This window comes from Misgurnus anguillicaudatus, chromosome 22, assembly GCF_027580225.2.
Source record: "Misgurnus anguillicaudatus chromosome 22, ASM2758022v2, whole genome shotgun sequence".
NCBI classification, from domain to species: domain Eukaryota; kingdom Metazoa; phylum Chordata; class Actinopteri; order Cypriniformes; family Cobitidae; genus Misgurnus; species Misgurnus anguillicaudatus.
The window spans coordinates 30,492,237-30,511,824 of record NC_073358.2 but is presented as its reverse complement, the minus strand read 5'-3'; the positions used below and the strand labels follow the sequence as shown (position 1 = coordinate 30,511,824).

Genomic DNA, 19,588 nt, shown 5'->3' with positions numbered 1-19,588 from the left:
TCCTGCATATTCCATTACATTTTTTAAGAAAACGTGCCACAAGATCAAGGATTTTTGCCAGCAACAATCACAAAAAATGATGCATTTTTCTGGAAGGACTGGAGATTACACAAAGAATAGATGGATTTGTATAATAACAGGATGTTTCTGCACACACACTGGCGACTCATTTTCTGCTAGAAACACATTTAAAAGTGCATTTTTAAGGTAAGGGGGCTTTAAAAAAGGTCTGAAGAGGGTAGAGATTTGTGTATGACTTTAAAAATACAATTTTGTGAATAGTTTTTTTTTTTGAGCTTGCAGTGTGAATCGAATGTTTTCGGACAAACAAATAAAGTCACGACAATGTGTATTTATTGGTTTTTGAAGCTTGAACTGAAAAAAACAAATGGCAAAACATTGTGTAGTCTGATGTCCAAGAGCTGGTTCTTTTAATGAAAGATTCACATTAAACCAGGCAAACACTGTGTGATTTACCATCCGTATTTGAGCTGATTTCTGAGATGTGCAACTTTAGTCAGGCCGGATTTCAGCTTCATGGGGTGTCATTTGTCACGCAGTGTGCAGGGGGAAACGAGAGGCGATTAACCTGGTCAGATTTTCTGACATAAGGGTTTGAATCAATCTGATGAATCATCCTCAGTGAACTCACCTGGGATCTCATTTATAAAACCGTGCGTAAGATCCTTACTTAAAGTCTACGTACGTCACGCACAAAAGTCACAAATTGCATACGCCAAAAAATATGAAGACTTATAAAAAAAAGCAATGTTCCCTTTATAAATAACAGATCACCTGCAAGTGTGCGTACATGAATCATCCTCAGATTCCACCCGGCAAGCCCATTCTCCCATTTAGTTGGTTTTTTATAGATCGCAACCTTTGCGTGGAAACTGGCTTTCGCACGTTTCGAGCCCCGTTTTGTGCGTACGCATGCTTTATAAATGAAAGCCCAGATCTGTAAATACTGGACTAACTAACTTGCGGCATCAGTTTGACTTGAAGCAAGAAATTTAAATTAGTATTTTGACTGACTGCTCAAGACACACATTTGTAATAAATGATAAAGATGACAAGCACATACAGAAATTACACCACAGCAGATCTAACTAAAAATCCATGCAGTGCCAAAGCAGAAATCTGTTTATTTCAATGTTGTTTATTGACTTTTTTTAATATGCACACAATATGAAGAGCCAATGTCGTACACAGAAATAACAATTTACTTTTCTTTACACCTATATTTTTTGTTTCATTCACTTTCTCTCTCACACACGCATACACACACATTTCCGCACACACACACATTCTGACAAAGACCCTAAATTACAAATTTCTTTCCTGTTATAATGTGCACTCCTGGTTTCGTCTAGTCTTTTTGTCCTTTCTCAATTTCATGACATTGTTACATAATTTAACATCTTTTCCCTTCATTCACCAGTCTGTTAGCTTTTGTTCAGAGCATCGATGCCATGGCAACGCACTGAAGAAACGTTATTGACAGCCGAACAGGCAGGCATGGTTAACTCTGAGGCAAATGATGACATAGAGAAAAGCGACTGATTGCCGTGTAATTCCACAGAAAGAGAGAAAGGGGAAATCACAGTTAAGCATGAGACGGGGGAAATTGGGGGAAAAGAAGGGATAGACTGAACAGAGACACAGAACAACCGAGGCAACTTTGTAGTTAAAGCAGTGCAGTTTGAAGGGGACTCTAGAGACAGAAGTTGAGAGATGGTCAAGGGATGAGCACTTGGTCGGTCTTCAAGTGTCCATTTAAGTCTCCATCATCCTCCAATGTTGCTTTTACAGTCATATGTGCTCATTTTTCGTGATTGTAGCTTTAAGTTTCACCCCTGGCAGACCGGAAATTCAACAAGAGTCCATTTTTGTGACTTCTGACCCATAGCTCTTTAAAACCCACGACATTGGACACTTTACAGCATTATCATCACAGTACCTATTTTTGTCCTTTCTGGTTTCTCACATCATTTCATTTGTGTGCTTTTGTCAATTTCCTGTAAGAAAACATTTGACATGCGCTAAAAGTCTCTAAAACACACACACTGTACATGAAATCTACACATAATTTAAAGCTCTTGATACATTTATGAAGTAACATAACGAAGAAATATTGCTAATGAAAAAAGATCAAAAAGTCAACACTTCATCATTTTTGTAATAAAATCTAAAATAATGAAATGGACATTTGTTAGTGCGTTAATCATATTACAGTAACAATGCAAATTTCTCAAAATTTAAGAGAAGTTGATGAAAATGGATCTTTATCAAAAGAGTGAAATAATTGGGTGGATAGGGGGATGAATAAAAAACAGGGAGATCAAAGGAAGAACAAAAGAGAGAAAAGGGAACAAGTCGGAAAAGAGCGAACAATGCGGGAACAATGAGCAGTGTAATTGTACTAAATGACATGTTGACCTTTTCTACTTCCACAGGGGACCGAAGAAAATAAACTCCAGGAGCGAGAGAGCGAGGGGGAGTGCAGAGGTAAAACAAATGAGAAGAAGATCACAAGAACAAAGAGAAGGCGAGTGATAAAAGAGAGAGCGAGCAGAACAATACTTGAGAGAAAAAGCACAATATTCAGGTCTGAGATGTCTGACCTTTGCAAAGTGAGCCAGAGGCAGTGAACGTGCCGACATACGTGTCCATGTTAACGCTTAAAGTGAGTTGTGTAGGGCAGCTAATTTAAATCAACAAAACAACACGTGTCCGTTTGTGTGTGTGTGCATCCGACGGGTACTGTATGTGTGAGGCAATGACACTTTGCGTATATGTGGAGGGAGCATTTGGTAAGTAAACACACTCGATCAGCGAGTACGTCGAGCCGATAAAGAGATCCCTCAAGAACACTCCAGCTCCACTAAACTGTCATCCTGACTCGGAATTGCACACTTGCGATGACGACGATATCACATTTCCATTTTATTTCCGTCTGTGTCGCATAAGCGCGTGCGGCCGGCCTCCATCTGTGTATGCGTGACATGAAGAGCTTGGCTGATGATCACTTGTTGGCAATGGCGATCAGACAAAGTGGCCAATATGCTTGTTAATGGCCCGTCAGACAGATGAGAAACAAACTCCCATAGAAACCTCTTCACTCCTCTACTTCCAGCTCGTCCTCTCATATTTCAAACCCGTCGTATTTAAACTACTGTAGCCCTCTTACTTTAAACACAAAAATTTTGGCTGGTTTTAGCATATTGATATGGTAAATAAAGTGTAGTGAAGCAACTGTATGAGTGAATTGGTAGAGCATTAGGTTAGCAACGCGAAGGTCATAGGTTTGAGCACCGGTATAGCTTGAATGCACCATAAGACACTTTTGGATAAAAGCGTCTACCAAATGCATGAATGTATATGGCAACAGGAATGGCATTTGGAACCGTTCTACTGTGTCTTTGTTGTACTTTCTCCTCTGCTCATGAATACTCGGGGCAATATAATGGTATGGTTCATTTACTATCATTGAAAAAATGTAAAGTGTGACTTAAAATAGCTGGGGAGTACAAAAAACGAGGGCCTGATCATTAAAGATTGTCACATGGAGGGCAGGACTTACAGCAGCCACACGACACACGAGTGACTTTTCCGCCAAATGAACAAACTAAACGAATAACAGAAAATTGCTAAGCTATCAACACAAGCTTTCTTTCAGGTGAGCGACAACAACTGTCCAACTGTTGTTTTCCACATTATAACTTCCAGATTTAAGTCTTTTTAACACATACGAGTATTGATTTTTTTTATTCGTTTGTTTACTTGCTCTCTCTCTCTTCGCGCGTTGGCCGGATCTTCATTTCCGTGAATTTTAGCGAGTACTGCCATCCAGTCCAGGACGACCACTCGATCCCGTCGGCGTAGGAGGTGTGCTGTCCGCGCAGGTATTGGCCGTTCAGGTTGGACGTGTGGCAGTTGCGGTACCACCAGGCGCCGTGATAGAACGAGGCGCAGTTGTTTTCGGAATGATCGTTGTCTCTGTCCTTTGTCGTGAACTTCATTCCGTTGTGCTTTAGTAAGGAATCGCCTGTTTGCAGGGCACAGTAGGAGAGTGCCAACAAACACACACACATAAACAAAAAGAAGAGGGGAAAAAGAGCAGAAAAAAGGCAATTATAAAAGTTGAAACAGAGCTGACTTGCAGTATTTTTAATACGTGCACCAAAACACACACAGAAACTCATTTCACACACAAACAAACACCAATGAATACAAACAACTCAAGACGGCGTGCGCACACACTTTCTAGCACACACCGGCAAATCTGCCTCATCTCTGTAGCCCAGACAAATGACAATAGCATTTTCAGCACTTTATCTTATTTCATTGTGAATTACGCATAGGAAGTTACCAAAAGCCTACAATGACTTGGATGAAAGCCATTTGGTTCTCTGAATGTCTCATTTTCTTCTCCCTCTTCCTCATGTTAACACCCTTCAAGACTTTGTTTTCATCACTGACGCACACTCACTTTGTGATGACATCATAAATAAACTTATTTATAACTTTATTTTATCTTTCTCACACAAACACACACACAAATAAGCAGATGCTGCTGTTTAGTTGAACAAATGTGTCACGTTAGGCGGGATCACAACTTAGAGTTCACACCCAAAAATTCCAGTTTAAGATGTGTTTTGGTCAATCGGATGACAAGTGGACGAGAAACACATCTCCATTCACACCTGGGGTCTCATTTATCAACAGTGCGTAGAAAATACATACTTTGTTCTACGAATGAAATTTAGTATGTGCATAAGTCCAAAAAAAATGTGTATTTATCAAACATGCACACGTGGTTCTTACGCACATCAAGTAATGCTTGTTGATAAATCCCACGTGTTCTTAAAGGGGTCATATATTTTGAGATTCTTTTATGATGTAAAATAAACGTTTGGGGTCCCCAGAGTGTGTGTATGAAGTTTGAGCTCAAAATACCCCACAAATAATTTATTATAGCATGTTAAAATTGCCACTTTGTAGGCTTGAGCAAAAGTGTGCCGTTTTTGGGTGTGCCATTTAAAATGCAAATTAGTGGATGAAATGAAAACCCTGATCACAATGAAGGTGGTTTGTTGTAACTGAAACTTAATTATGCTGTTAATTCCTTCTTTTCTCCCTCTTTCTCTGCTGTGGTTGGATTAATGGGCAGTATTATTGTAATTCGCCTTGCTACCTACCTCACAAAACAGGCGAAATCTGAACGCCTAATTTTCACATGGTTGCAGTAAATGGCTTACCCAAACAAAGTTACTAGGTTGATCTTTTTCACGTTTTCTAGGTTGATAGAAACATTGAGTACCCAATTATAGAGACAGAGCGCAACGCGTCATAACCCAAAAACCATGCCCACCGGCGGGAAAACTATCCATCCCTCTCAATTGACTTAGTATTGCGAGAGGCTCCCTCCTTTTCATTTCTGGCTTATAACAAAAACAGAATAATGCCTAAAAACTGCTGTATGACAATATGTACAGCTAACAAGCCAAAAAACCCAGAAATACGTTTTTATAAGCTGTTGACCACAAAAAACAAGCGTTTTTTTTAATAGAAAAGAGTTAAAGACACAAAAGTGGAAACAAGCAACTTTTCATAGTACTACTATTAGTAGAACTGGCCCACTAGAGGGAAACGTAGTTGGTGATTCACCTTTTCTCCTTAAAGGCTGGGTTTTACTGCTCGACAGCTTATAAAAACTTATTTCTGGGTTTTTTGGCTTGTTCGCTGTACATCTTGTCACACAGCAGCTTTTAGGTATTATTCTGTTATTATTATCATTCTGTATTTTGTTATAAGCCAGAAATGAGAAGGAGGCGGCCTCAAAGTGAATGGAGACGGGTGGATTTTTGCATTCTGAAACGCCTCAAATGAACCATATATGGTGACAACACCCTTCCTTAGTCACGTGGTTGTGCTTTTTACCCTCACCGCAAAAAGGGGAAAGAGAGAAAAAGAGGAACTTTACAGACACAGAAATGGAAGTACTGGTGGATGAGGTTGAATCCAAGTAGCACATACTGTTTGGTTCACTTGGTGCAGGAGGAATGACTAACAAAATTAATGACAAAAAAACATTGTTACCAGTGTGGTTAATTCCGTTGGGTCTGAGGAGAGAACACTTCCAGAAATTAATAAGGTGGTTTGACATTAAATTATCGGACAACAAATGCGTCACAGCACACCGACGTGAAATCTGGAGGAGGACAGACAACGCCAGAACTTTCCACCTTGGACAGCTGCATATAGCCAGCATCATCGTCACGATCTTTGAAAACGAGCTCCCGGCGGAACGCATGGTTTGCCAAGTCTTCCAATAATGCAAGATAAGCCATTGCACTGTGTCAAGCATTTGTCGCAGCTTTCTTTAGACACCAATTTGATGACACATCACAAAAAAATCATTAACTTCAACACTGATTTGCTGTTACTTTATTAACACTAATCCACCTGCTTGTGAATAATAAATACACACTTCTTTACACAATGGGGATGATCCTGTGTAGTATCGCTATCCTACCACTAGATTCCCTACGTAAGCATGCTCAGATGTGTGCGTATATTTACACATATTTTCGTAAGCACGGTTGATAAATGAGGTCCCTGGTGTTTTAACCAGTCTCTTTATCTTACTTTTGACCGTTTTTGTCCTGATTACTTTGAGGTGATGGTCTATGGACGAGTGAGCGTGAGAAATGGCATATTAAAGTTGACGTGCAGTAAAATTATGTCAAAGTACCACTGCTTGTACATTTTGTACATGTATATGTAGGGGATATTTAAATAAAAGCACACGCAATACATTTAATTCTTTCAATTCAAATATATCTATATAGTTCTTTTTACAATTGTTTAATTGTTTCAAAGCAGCTTTCCATAACAAATGCAGGAAAAACCCAACATGATCTCACAAAGTTCCGTGGGGTAGTCACAGATTTTTTTGCCCATTTTTCCGTAGAATTTTAATGGATCTCCGCATTTTTCCGTGGCCCTACCACGGACTTTCTTTTCCGTGGTATTCTCACGTATTGGTTACTCAACTGCTTTTTCCTATTTTCAAACCATTGTCGCTTCGGTTTAGGGTTAGATTTTGTGTTTGCATTAGGATGTCACTTTAAGTATTGGTTTGTACTATTTTTTCTGATTTATTATTTTATATTTTCTAAACTTTAAACAACTGTCGCCTAGCGTTAGTGTTAGAGTTGGGTTTGGGTAAGGATGTCATTTTATGTAAATCTAACCCTAAACCGAACCAACAATGGTAGGAAAATTTGACAAAACAGTTGAGTAACCAATCCGTGAAAATGCCACGGAAAAGAAAGTCCGTGGTAGGGCCACAGAAAAATGTGGAGATCCGTGAGAATGCCACGAAAATTTGTGAGATCAGGTTGGAAAAAACAGAAAAATCAATTGACAACGTCAGTAGCAGATTACGGCTAAGATTAAATCGTACTAGTGAGTGTAGTAATAATGTAATGTATATAAGAGGGTGCTAACTTAAGGCAATGTCAGCTGACTCCCTAGGGGTTGAAAAAACTCCTAGGACAAAAAACCTCCGGCTTTTTTAGTCAGGAGGAAAAAGTCCTATGAGGAAAAAACAAGCTCAAGCTTACACTTGTTTTTTGCATCGTCCAGGTGTGATCCGATCGACCAAAATGTATCTTCGGTGTAAACAGGGCCAATGTGGATACTTCTTAAGACTTAAAAATCAAGTATTCCATTTGATTTGTAATGCTATTGAAGAGGTTCTAGTTCACACAAGCAGTTCAATGATCTGTCAGCACCAATATAAACAGATTTAAAAAAATGATTTATTTATTTAACGAGAACATATTCTGAACACAGCTGTAAAAGATCCAGTACACTATGTTCTACTGAGAGAGAGAGAGGGCAAGAGAGGTAGGAATAGAAAGAAAGAGGGAGTGTACTGTAAGTGGATGAGTACAATTGAAGTAAATGTCAGGTAGTACAGCGTAACCTCTCCGCGATTCTATAATCCTGTTCAAAACCCATTTGTGTTTAACCTTTCGTCTGGTCTAAAGGATAAAGAACGATTCATAATAGAGGATCTCATATACAGTTTGAAGCGAAGCGGTAGGCATCTACAGTATTTGTCTCCTCTATAACAGTCCCTGGCCTTGAACATCTCTGGTCTTCTGATCCTCAATCAGTTTCTCTCAATAACATCAAAGACCCTAAACCAAGAACTGATTCCAAACCAATGCTGTATTTTTCTCCCGGAAACACGCGTCATTCAAGCTTGACAAATTTCCTCTGCAGCAATGAAAATAAGCCATTAGTCACACGAGGGTGACACAGAGTCTACCAAAAAAAGAAATACTTTGTGCTGTCTTGACAATTCTGCATAGGAAGCATTTTATCAACTCATGTCCTTGCAAACTGCCCGATTCAGTCACCTGCTCTTGGGAATCACTGTTCATTTTTCATGGCACGATATTATCACCTTTAAAACCCTTAAGGTGATGTGGTGGTAATATCATGTGCAACTGTCTGAAAAAGCTTAGTTAGGTGCACCACCATAAAAAAATCACTGTAATGTTTCGCGCGGGGTTGAGTATGTATGTGCGGGGTTGTTTGTGCTCACATGCTAGAGCGAATACCGAGTCACCTTGGAGCTGTCGGATTTTGAGTTGCAATAGACCACACCAAGCCGGTCCAGAAGAGATCTACCTGTCAAGCTCCGATGCAAATCATCACAATGATAATCTCAGTGCTGTGATTAGGGAAGACCTGTCAGGGAACATGCAGGAAAACCAGCAGCTCAAGGACATGAAGACGCTGCCCAGCAGAGACCACCTGCTCGACTTCTCGACAGATATGCTACGAACACGATCAGATTTGAATCTGAATATACCTGCTGTAAAGACAGGGGATCTCTCACCCCTCCTTCATGCTCTTTCATGGTGTGTTTATGTCTCTCCGTACCCTCCATTTCTCCTCACCTCTTGTCCTCTGGTTTGAACACAAAATGCACTTTCTATTTCTGTTTATCTCTTCGCTACCTGATGTTTGTTACAGGCTCTGAGGCGGTTTTCAATCTGGTCTGTGGAGATGCATTTGTCTATGTTCTTGACATTTATGTCAATGGTAGTAATTGATTTGGAGGCATTTCGTCTCCCGGACATGTGTCTGTGTGTGGTTATTTTGAGGAAGAAATGTGATACAGTGGTGTCCAGAAGTCAGAGAACACACGTACAAATGCTTTAAGTCTTAACAGACCATTTTCATGATTTAATGCTCCAGAAAGCGTGCTTTAATGGGAAAAAATAAATATGACATTTAGCACAACATAGCCCACCATGGTCAATATTACAGATCGTTTAGTGACCCTAAATATTTCATATATTATTTTATTTCTTGCTGTATATGTTCCTTAACTCATTCCCCGCCAGCCATTTTTGTGATTTTCACAAATGTTTCACAAAATGCCTTCCAGGAAAATGTTCTTCTAAAAATATACACAATATATTTATATGTAAAAATGTAAACATACAAATATGTCAAATGAAAGAACAGACACTCTGCTTTTAAACGAACAATTAACAAACAAACAAAAACGTGTCATCCTATCTATATTTTTCCTCCACTTATAATCTCTTAAAGGTGCAGTGTGTAATTTTTGGAAGGATCTCTTGACCGAAATGCAAAATCATATACAAAACTATATTATCAGGGGTGTATAATGACCTTTCATGATGAACCGTTATGTGTTTATTATCTTAGAATGAGACGTTTTTATCTACATACACCGAGGGTCCCCTTACATGGAAGTCGCCATTTTGTGCCACAATGTTTTAACAGAAGGTCTTAATGGACTAAGTGTTTTTTCTAAGTTGTCTCCGACGATGGCATGTTTGTCTGGTGGCGTTTACCGTAGCTTCTCAATGTGTTTCAAAAGCAAGGGGTGAGCAGTGGACTGAGCCGTTGGCTGCAATTCGCAACCCTTACCACTGGATGCCGCTCAAATTTACACACTGCACCTTTAAATATGGGTATTTTTCTTTAAAAATATTTTTTTAGCAAAAAGCTGAAATAATTGAATTTTTGTGAAGGAATTTTGTTAGAGATCAGATTCAGAATGATTACCAAAACATACACAGAGTTTAAAATGAATAAATAACGTTTTGGCTTTAGTTTTTTTCATAAATTGGTTAAGTGCTTAATCGCAGTTAACCATCTAGTGGATAATCGCGGTATTGCAGATTAACATAAAAATTAATCAGAAACGCCTTTCTTATGTAATTTTTTTCTCTTAATTGACCAGATAACTTATTAATGGCGGGGAAAGAGTTAATGGTGTAGAGCAGGGGTGTCCAATCCTGCTCCTGGCGATCGACTATCCTGCAGAGTTCAGGTCCAACTCTAATCAAACACACCTGCCTTCAATTTTCAAGTAATCTTGAAGTCCTTGATTAGCTGCTTCAGGTGTATTTAATTTGGGTTGGAGCTGAACAGTCGATCGCCAGGAGCAGGATTGGACACCCCTGGTGTAGAGAGCATTATGTCAGCAATGCAAAGGTCATGGGTTCGAGCTAAGAAAACACTTTGGGGCATTTTCCCGGACAGGGCGTAGGCTAATCTAGGACTAGGCCTTGTTTATATTAGGTAATTTAAGAAGTTTTTACAAACATACCTTACAAACAAACACTACAGGTGTGCATCTTGAGACAAAAATGTCACCGATATATGTTAAAATTGGTCAGGAACAGGTGTATTTAAATTAAAGCAACTCAAACATGCATTTTAGTCTGTGGCTAGGATAAGACAACGTGATCTCATGAGAATAAATGTGTATTTTTACGTTTCAGTGTGGTTGTACAATTATGTACATTTACTTACGTTTAAAACACACTGAAACGTATAATATTGACGTTCTGACCAGACTAATGCGTAAAATATTTACGTATTTACAGCTTTACAAACTTACAAATTTGTACGTAAGTTATTCCTATTCATAAATATTAAAATTGCGGGCATTGGTGTTTCTTACTCATATTAATAACAATTTTCAGTCATATTTTCTGGCTTATTTATTTAAGACAGTTTACCCATTTACGTAATGATATGATTATGATATTCAGAGAATTTTACAACATTGAACATTTTAAAACCTTAAAATGAATAACATTTCTGTTTTTTTTTTATATTTTTTAATATTTAGTTTGTTTGCCATGACACACAAAAACGTGTTTTGTCCTATGCTGTCTTCTATGCAATACGTTATTATTAATACTAAGCAATAATTACACCAAAATAAAACATAAATTCACAAAAGATGTTACTTTTATTCATTTGCTGTAATCCACATATTTAAAATTCATGCAATTGCGAGGAATGCAAATACAGCCCTTTATGAAGTGACCTTGATCCCAGTTCTCATCAGCAACCGTAAAGTCAGATCGCGCGTTCATTATAAATTTGAATTAAAATATCGGGCCTCAAGAAGCTTTACGACACATTGCTTTACGCCAGTGATATCAAATGCTCATTGGCTCTTTGCATAAAACGTGACATATTTCCTTCATTTCCGTTTCCATACATTTGAAAAAAGAAAATGCGCTGTGACAGAGGGAAGCCGTCCCGGATCAATGTTCTCTTGGATTAATAACTTTAATACTTCTCTTTACTTTACTCCATATACTCCAGAGAGGACCTTGGCTGCATGCAGCACATCGTCATTTTAACTACTTTTGGTACTGATTTATTTACTTTTTGGTACTTTTGGTATATAAATAAGTTGTTGTGATTACACTTGTCTGTCTGTTTTTTGTAACAGTAACATTAAATTATTTTAATAAACAGTTTTGCGTAAGACTGTAGTGGCTTAAAATATCCTTTGAATGCTATATTGTTACTATTGTTACTAAAATGTTCCTAAACATATCTGTCCGTTATGTTACATAATATAAAAAGAATACATTATGTATTTAAACATTTTTTATAAAAAGAGTTTGGGTTTAGGGTAAGGTTTGGGGTAGGGTTAAGGTGGTAACATATCGCTAAAATGGTTAAAGGGAAATTATACATCAATCTTTATGTAATGAAAGATACGTAAATGTAAAAGTTATTTTTAGCTGTAAAAACGTAATAATGCTACATTTAAATGTTGTAAATACGTCTACATTGTACGTTTAAGCATCTTTTTAAACATACAAAAAATATATTTTTTTGTTTTTTAAGGTTAAATGTAGGGATGCACCGAATCCAGATTTTTTAGGTTCGGCCGAATCTCGAATCCACCGTTTAAGATTTGGCCGAATCCGAAACCGAATACCGAATCCTACTCGCATCCTTATTCCATTAACACAGTAAAGCACATTAATGAAGTAAACAACGTCCGCAGTGTATTTTTTTTTATTTTAACTGTACATTATGCCAGGATGACAAGTTGGAAAAACTATTTTGACAATTACCATAAGCCTATGCATAATGAAAGCGATGCGTTGCGACACGCTCGTTTTTCCAATAAGCAAGCAGCTCCGCGTTGAAAACTATATTTAACTTTGAGTGAGAAGCTCCGCTCGTCAATGTCAGTTTTCACACGGCCGTCAAATTACAGTGGTGGAGGGGCGGGACATTACCACAGCAACCAACCGGCTTACAGCTGAAGCATCACAGCTACCAAGCGTTCGGCTGAAAAAAACAGCTGGCATTTGGCGTCCTCAAGGCGTTTTTTAGCCGTGTTTAAAAGTTTTGGTGTGTCCAGCCCCTAAGGCTCACCGAAAGAAAAAGCTCATCTCCACGTCAGCACCCGATGTGTGTAATCAACGGCCGCGTGACGTCGACCAGGGTAGCGCAAGCCAGTGCTGGCGCCAGCCGAGCGCTGATGAGGGGGCGTCTTAAATACCAGAGGGGGCGATCACACAAAATGCATTTAATTCCCCAAGCTAGAAAATACATATAGCTTTGGTACGTCCCTTAAGCTTTAACGTGTTATAAACAAACATCTCTGTAATACAACCACAAAAACTACAGCTATAGTGAGCAACGTACATGATCTGAACACTTTTACTATATACAACAACAAAAAAGCATACCTAAGGTTACTTAACAGCACAACACTGCTCATTTGAAGTTCAGACCCAGAGGTAGTTTCTTTTTAATCCATTTCGACTGTCCATTGTGAAATTAGTTAATGCAATATTATACCCTGAAATTATGAAATGTTCGTACTTCGTGTTTGCTTTCCGTAGTGCAAATAATTTTTACGTAATGGTGGGGGACAGTGTTTGCAAATGGTTTTTAGCGCTAAAACGGTCCAAGCGCAACATTTTATCAAAATTTTGGTTCAATTTGATCATTTAACGTAGTTATTTTAACTGCCACAAGTAATGCACCATAAGCTAGCGATTAAACACCAGCAGATAGAGAACCACAATAGCAAAATGACAATAATTCGTTTACACATTTAGCTATGCTTTAGGATAGGCTAATTCAAATACCTATTCGTTAACTATAAATTCAATGTCTGTTTTTTATCTATGAATATTAATAATAATACACGTATTTTACTTCTGATAAACAGGTGTGTGTGAGAGAGAGATAGTATGCTTACCTTTAACGTTAAATTCAGAACAATAATAGGTTGGTTGTACTTTAACTTGCAAGGATGCTGAAGAACATAAACATCTGAACTTTTCAAAACAGTCTGGCTGTTCATGGTGCCAGAATTGACATGACAGCCGAACATTTGGTTCTGTGCACCTGAAATGCTCCGATAATAATCCATGCCACGGCATTAATTGACGTGTGATAATCCGGAGTCCGGTTTGCAGAATTTGCAGTCCTATTTTACATATATCCATTGCTACAGGGCAGGCCCGGGTCACTCTCCCACTCCTTTCTGTAACTTTTGATATACTCTCGCACTTCGACATCTTGATTTCCCGCTGAGACTGACGCGGGCTCATTGTCGACGTGCGTCAAGCCGTCAACACAAAAGGCTTGTTCAACTCCATGCGGCGCTGCAAGAAACGACAGCCGGATGACGTCAAAGTACCGCGAGAACGATTCGAGAAATCATGCAAAGTGTAATTTCGTCTCGCTCTCGCGGCGCTTTGACGTCATCGCCTCACAGTTCTAGTGGCGCCGCTTGAAGTGTAACAAGCCATGAAGTGGGCGTGTGTTTATTAATGTCACCGTAGAATACATGCACACTTGATTTTTTGGTTTTGTTAAATAATTAGACTCTAAAATTCACTTTAGGAAGACAATACACAAGGCAAATGTGATTTTTAAATAAAATATTATCATTAAAATAAAATCCCATTCAACATTAATGGTGGTCTGAGGGGGCGAGATAGTGCCTGTGAGGGGGCGACGGCCCTGGCGCAAGCCTAGGGTTCGGTTCGGTGGAAAAAAAATCTAGGATTCGGCCGAACCCGAACCCCGTCAAGAAGCCCAGTATTCGGCCGAATCCGAATCCTGGATTCGGTGCATCCCTAGTTAAATGTAAAAACTACGTATTAATAGTGAGACCAGGCTGGATAAGCCCTGTCTGCGAAACCACCCCACAGTGATAATGCCAAATGCATAAATGTTAATGCAAATAATATTAGCCTACATTTCTAATTGTTTATTTCAATGTTTAAATTATGTTTGGAATCTAATAGTTTCATAGACATTTGCATCTTTTAATTTATGCTGCATTAGCAGGTACCTAAGTGAGGGCATTAAGTGCTTTGATTACTCTGACTGTGCCAACAAACACTGAAATTGACCAATTATCTATTCAAATAAACACTTATTAATGTTGACACAGATTTAATCTTGTCGAATTAATTTGCATATGAGGTCTTTCAAAGTAAAACCTGAATATTAGTGGTGAAACTGACCCCCAGTTATTGCAGAGACATGAGGTTGCCCTGTTATATGTACTGTACGTGTGTGTATATACCTGCGGTGCCAGTGTAATCAGCGATGGTTAAGGCGTAACCGTCATCTTCTGGATCAACTGAGAACAATCCAACGCCAAAGACGCCGTACTGTGCGAACGCCGTGCTGTTTTCAAAGTCCTCGAGATCTATGCGCAGTTCGTAGTTGCCTTGAATGGAGAGAGCGTGAATCTGTTTCAAACCTGAGGAGAGAAAGAGTCATTTGTTCAATTTCACTCTCATTTTCACTTTCATTATGCGCGAATAGAAAAAGTGTAATTGGATTAAAAGAGAATTGTGTGAATGTGGGTGTGCGCGGTTTGTCTTTCCTCTGTGTGTCCTGCATATCAAACAATATAATAATAAAGAAGAATATCAAATTTCTTTTCATTATGCAGAGCAGGTGCACACTTGAATACATAGCAGTTGTGTATGCATCTTTAGAGTAAGACTGGTTCTGGTGGCTTTCTTTAAGGCCCTAAAAAATAAAAGTCAGTACGGAGGTATCGAGAAGACCCCCTTTCTACAGTAAATAACCAATAAAATTTTGTTCCTGGCAAAGTTCAGTAAAGCTGAATTTGACAGCTTGTGAGCGCCACAGTTGTATATAAAAAACATAGATATATATGTACATAGATGCAACATTAGGCAGTTCCAGACATATAGTTCATAGTTTCACAATATTTACGTGAATTGCATGTTTGCAGCACATATTTTTTTCGGTTTAGAGCATTTTCATTGCAGTAGTAGAGATGAAGCAGCAGCACCGTGATCATTTCAATGCAGAGTCTATGCGGCACCCATACATATCTATGGCCACTTATTCAACTGTTGAATGTTGATGTGATTGGTTACACGTTTGTGTACGTAGGAAACCAAGGTGATCTCAAACTGCATTTTGAGTCTGTCTTTGGAAAACTGCAATTTTAGAAAGAAAATACGGTAACACTTTACTTGAAGTTGTCATTAAGTGTCATTTGTTCAATTATGTCATTTTTTAACGCAAAGATGACGTTGTTTGAAGTTTCTTTGTTATGACAACTTGACATAAACCAATACATCATAAATTGTCATAAATCTGTCATAAACATGACATAGCAAAATAATGATCAAACTTAAGAAACTACCTAGCTTTATGGGTTAACATTACATCAAACTGTAGTTTAAATGTCATTAAGTGTTAATACTGTGTCAAATAATTTTAAATAACTTAAAATGCAACAGACACGTCAAAATATTATACTGTACTTAACTTTATTTATGTGAACAATACATAAAAACTGACATCTAACTGTCAGGATTTTGGAACGAGGAAGAACCCAAATGCGGACGTGATGGAACAACACAGGACTTTATTAACAAACAGGGTAGAAACAGGAAAACAAAAACCCTCGATATAAAAATATTAATGACGCCAAAATAAAAGTATTAACACTTAATTACATTTTAATAACAAATTATATTTGTACCACTGTAGTTGATGTCAAGAAAAATATTCATTACGCTGTTATAAAACTATGACAGAGTATTAACACTAAATGACGTTTTATTGACAAATTCAATTTGTATCACTGGTAAAAAGTGGTCAGTTATGTTGTCTTGGTAATGTCAAGTTGTCATGACAAATTATGATGTATTGGTTTATGTCAAGTTGTCATAACAAAGACATCTCAAACAATGTCATCTTTGCATTAAAAATTACATAATTAAACGAATGACACTTTATGACAGTTGTCATAAAAGTGCATAAAATCTCCTTCATGTTCATGGCACGTGTCATGTCATATCAGTCTTATGAACACCCCTTCAAGTAAAGTTACCGAAAAGGCTTGGAAATGGTGTTGCATTATCCATTTGAATATGGTTTGTCTTAAGTAGTTTCTTTTTTTTATGCATTTCTGAAAGGACTTCACTAAGGATGAGAGAACAGAATGCACCTCATGTTTATTTTCTTAATTTTGCCTTGCCCTGGGTGTATACTGTATAGTGAAGGGATGAGAGAAAAATATGTGCACACATGTGCAATACATAAACTCTCAGGTTGTCACAAGCGCATACGAACCGAATCCTTGTTTCTTTCCCACTACTTAAGAAAAAGCATCTACAATATAATCTATTTTTAAAAAGAGGAAGAAACTTGCTGCTTTCAGATGCAATTTACATAACATTAATTCAGACATATTTAAAACCCTCAAGACTTTCCCAGAGGCTTTTCTGAAATAATTAAACATTGAGGGAGTTTACATCCATCCTTTTTTCCTTAAGAAAGGACCAGAGAGATGAGTCTGAGTGCATTAAACATAGGTGTGCTCCAATTTTAATTAAACATTATTGTGAAGATATAAACTAAAAACTACGATGCACTTTGTAGGAAATTATCATACTGATTGCTCAATTAACAAGTGAGAGGTAATGTGATTCAGAGTGTGTTGCTTCATCAGGTAAATGTTCTTCCTTGATTATTTCAAAACAGCACTTATGACGAAAAATGAATCACATCAGGGCAGGGAAACATTCTTCATTTTACTTTGTTCATGTGATGTTCATGTCAGGATTTATATAGTAATATCCAGTATTATTCTTTATGCATTAAAACGAAAATAATTCTGATACAAACAATGCATTTCATTGCAATTCATTAATCTTATTTCTTATTATTGCATAACTTCTAGGATAATTTCCATTCTAAACTCTTCATAGAATTATAAATGCACTATGTATTATGGGGGTAGTGGGTTGGAAAAATAGCAGTTATAATGCATAATGTTAAATATATCTCACAACGTTTCATAAACACAATGTGTACATGCACAGCTGACAGACAATAAGCCGCTTGTGTTCGCTTAAACAAAGGGAAACTTTGAGGTGCAGTATAAAAATAAAATGCATTGTCATTCATGCTTTAAATCTTAAACCCTCACAATAAAGCATATATATAAATGTCTCATAAATGTGTATAAAATAATTTTATAATAACTCTTGAAATTAACTCAATAGACCCTTTTTCAGTAAACATTGCGTCGTATTGGCTGTGTTTATGTGGAGGCAGACACTAGCTAGCTATGTTTTGTTAGTTTGTTTGGTAAAACTTTACAATAAGGTTGTATTTGTAAACATTAGTAAAAGCATTAGCAAGAAGTAACAATAAGCAATATTGTTTTTCCATCATTTATTAATCTTTGTGCTAATACACTTATTTATGATACCTCATGGTGCATTAACTTTTGACGGTTAAAATGTATTAGTAATTGCTAAAATTAAAGCAACACTATGTAGTTTCCATGTAAAAATGACTTACAGCTCCCCCATGTGGTTGAAAAGCGCAACAGTGCCTGGTATCAGACACTCTTCTGCAGGCAGGGGGAGGGCGGAGCTGTGTTTCCTACCCTCCACCGCCACTTTCAAAGTGTGCTTGTAGCAGCTAGGAGGTTGCTCAGGTTGCAGCAACAGTACAATTTGTCCAGTTAAAAGTTGTTCTATCACTGAAATAATTTTAGAGACATTATTTAAAGGTAAAAAACTACATAGTGTTGCTTTAACATGAACCAAGATTAAAAATGTGTATTGTTCATTGTTAGTTCATGCTAGCTAATGCATTAATCGAAAATAATGCACAGCCAAGGTGGTAATGCGGCATGTTGCGAAGCAGAGCATTCCTTTCATATAGTCAATTATTTTGCTTAAACCACAGTTGCAACAGACATTGCTCTGGTGGTTATTTTAAGACATTTGACAGGTCAGGTGTACGTTTATCAAAAAATAATGCATACTCGTGGAAAATTTCTCAACCAATCAGAACATAGCAAGTAACAGCCTTGTGGTATAAGCTCACTTAACGGATGGATGATGTGACAAGATTTCCTCCAGTTAAAGCTCACATAACACACGCCGTTTCTGCATTTCTGATGTTAATCTGGAGTACTTATAGAGTAGTATTACATCCTTTATATCTCCGAAGAGATATCCTTTAGTTTAATCAGATTTATAAAAGAAAGATTAGCTTTACCGATTCTTATCAATAACGTACGAAAAATGGGAAGGAGGAGTTACTACCACGGGAAGAGCGAGTACAAGTCATGCAACAATACAACACTGTTTAACTTATGATTCACTACATGTTCGTGTCATTTATATAATGTGCACGCGCCTATTTCCAACAAAAGACAGAAGTATTTCTTACCGCATGCAACTCATGACCCGGTTGGGACTTTTCAATGAAATCCAGCGCATCAAACACACACGCAAAACTACGCTGCTACCATGGATAATAAACTATATCCATTGTTTCCATAAGGCTGGCTTTCTTTTCCTTACATCCAAAAACACACTTTTTCTTTCGTGCCATTGTTGAGTTTTGAAATTAAACAAAGCTGTGTCGCATGATGTGATGTTTGCAAGTTCTAGCGTCTCCCGCTGATTGACGGGTGGGCGGGGTTTTCTAGGGGAAGTGCCCATAAAAAGAAGTGATGCGTATAGAAAACCCCGAAACGTCAGCTGGACCCATAATCGAAAAAAACTTTCGGAAACTTGTACAAACCCTGACGAAGTGCATTCAGCACAGAAATACTCTGTAACACGCCCAACTGCTTTTTTTGACACTTTGCCTACGTTTAGCATGAGGAAACAACTCTATAACTGTGTTATTAAGTCAGAATGCATGCAATACCATTCAACCA

The 19,588-nt window shown here is 37.8% G+C and overlaps 1 protein-coding gene across 2 annotated transcripts in view; it reads right to left on the bottom strand.

Annotated features, from left to right (window-relative positions):
• Positions 1-1,139: 1,139 nt before the first annotated feature.
• fibcd1b (fibrinogen C domain containing 1b) overlaps positions 1,140-19,588 on the bottom strand; it is a 110,788-nt gene continuing 92,339 nt past the window's right edge. For both annotated transcript variants that reach the window (XM_055199613.2, XM_055199614.2), the window contains 2 exons: positions 14,936-15,115; positions 1,140-4,048 (listed from right to left, as the gene is read on the bottom strand). In XM_055199613.2, the coding sequence (XP_055055588.1) occupies positions 3,780-4,048; positions 14,936-15,115 (449 nt within the window). In that variant the 3' untranslated portion in view covers positions 1,140-3,779. The remainder of the gene's footprint in view (positions 4,049-14,935; positions 15,116-19,588) is intronic.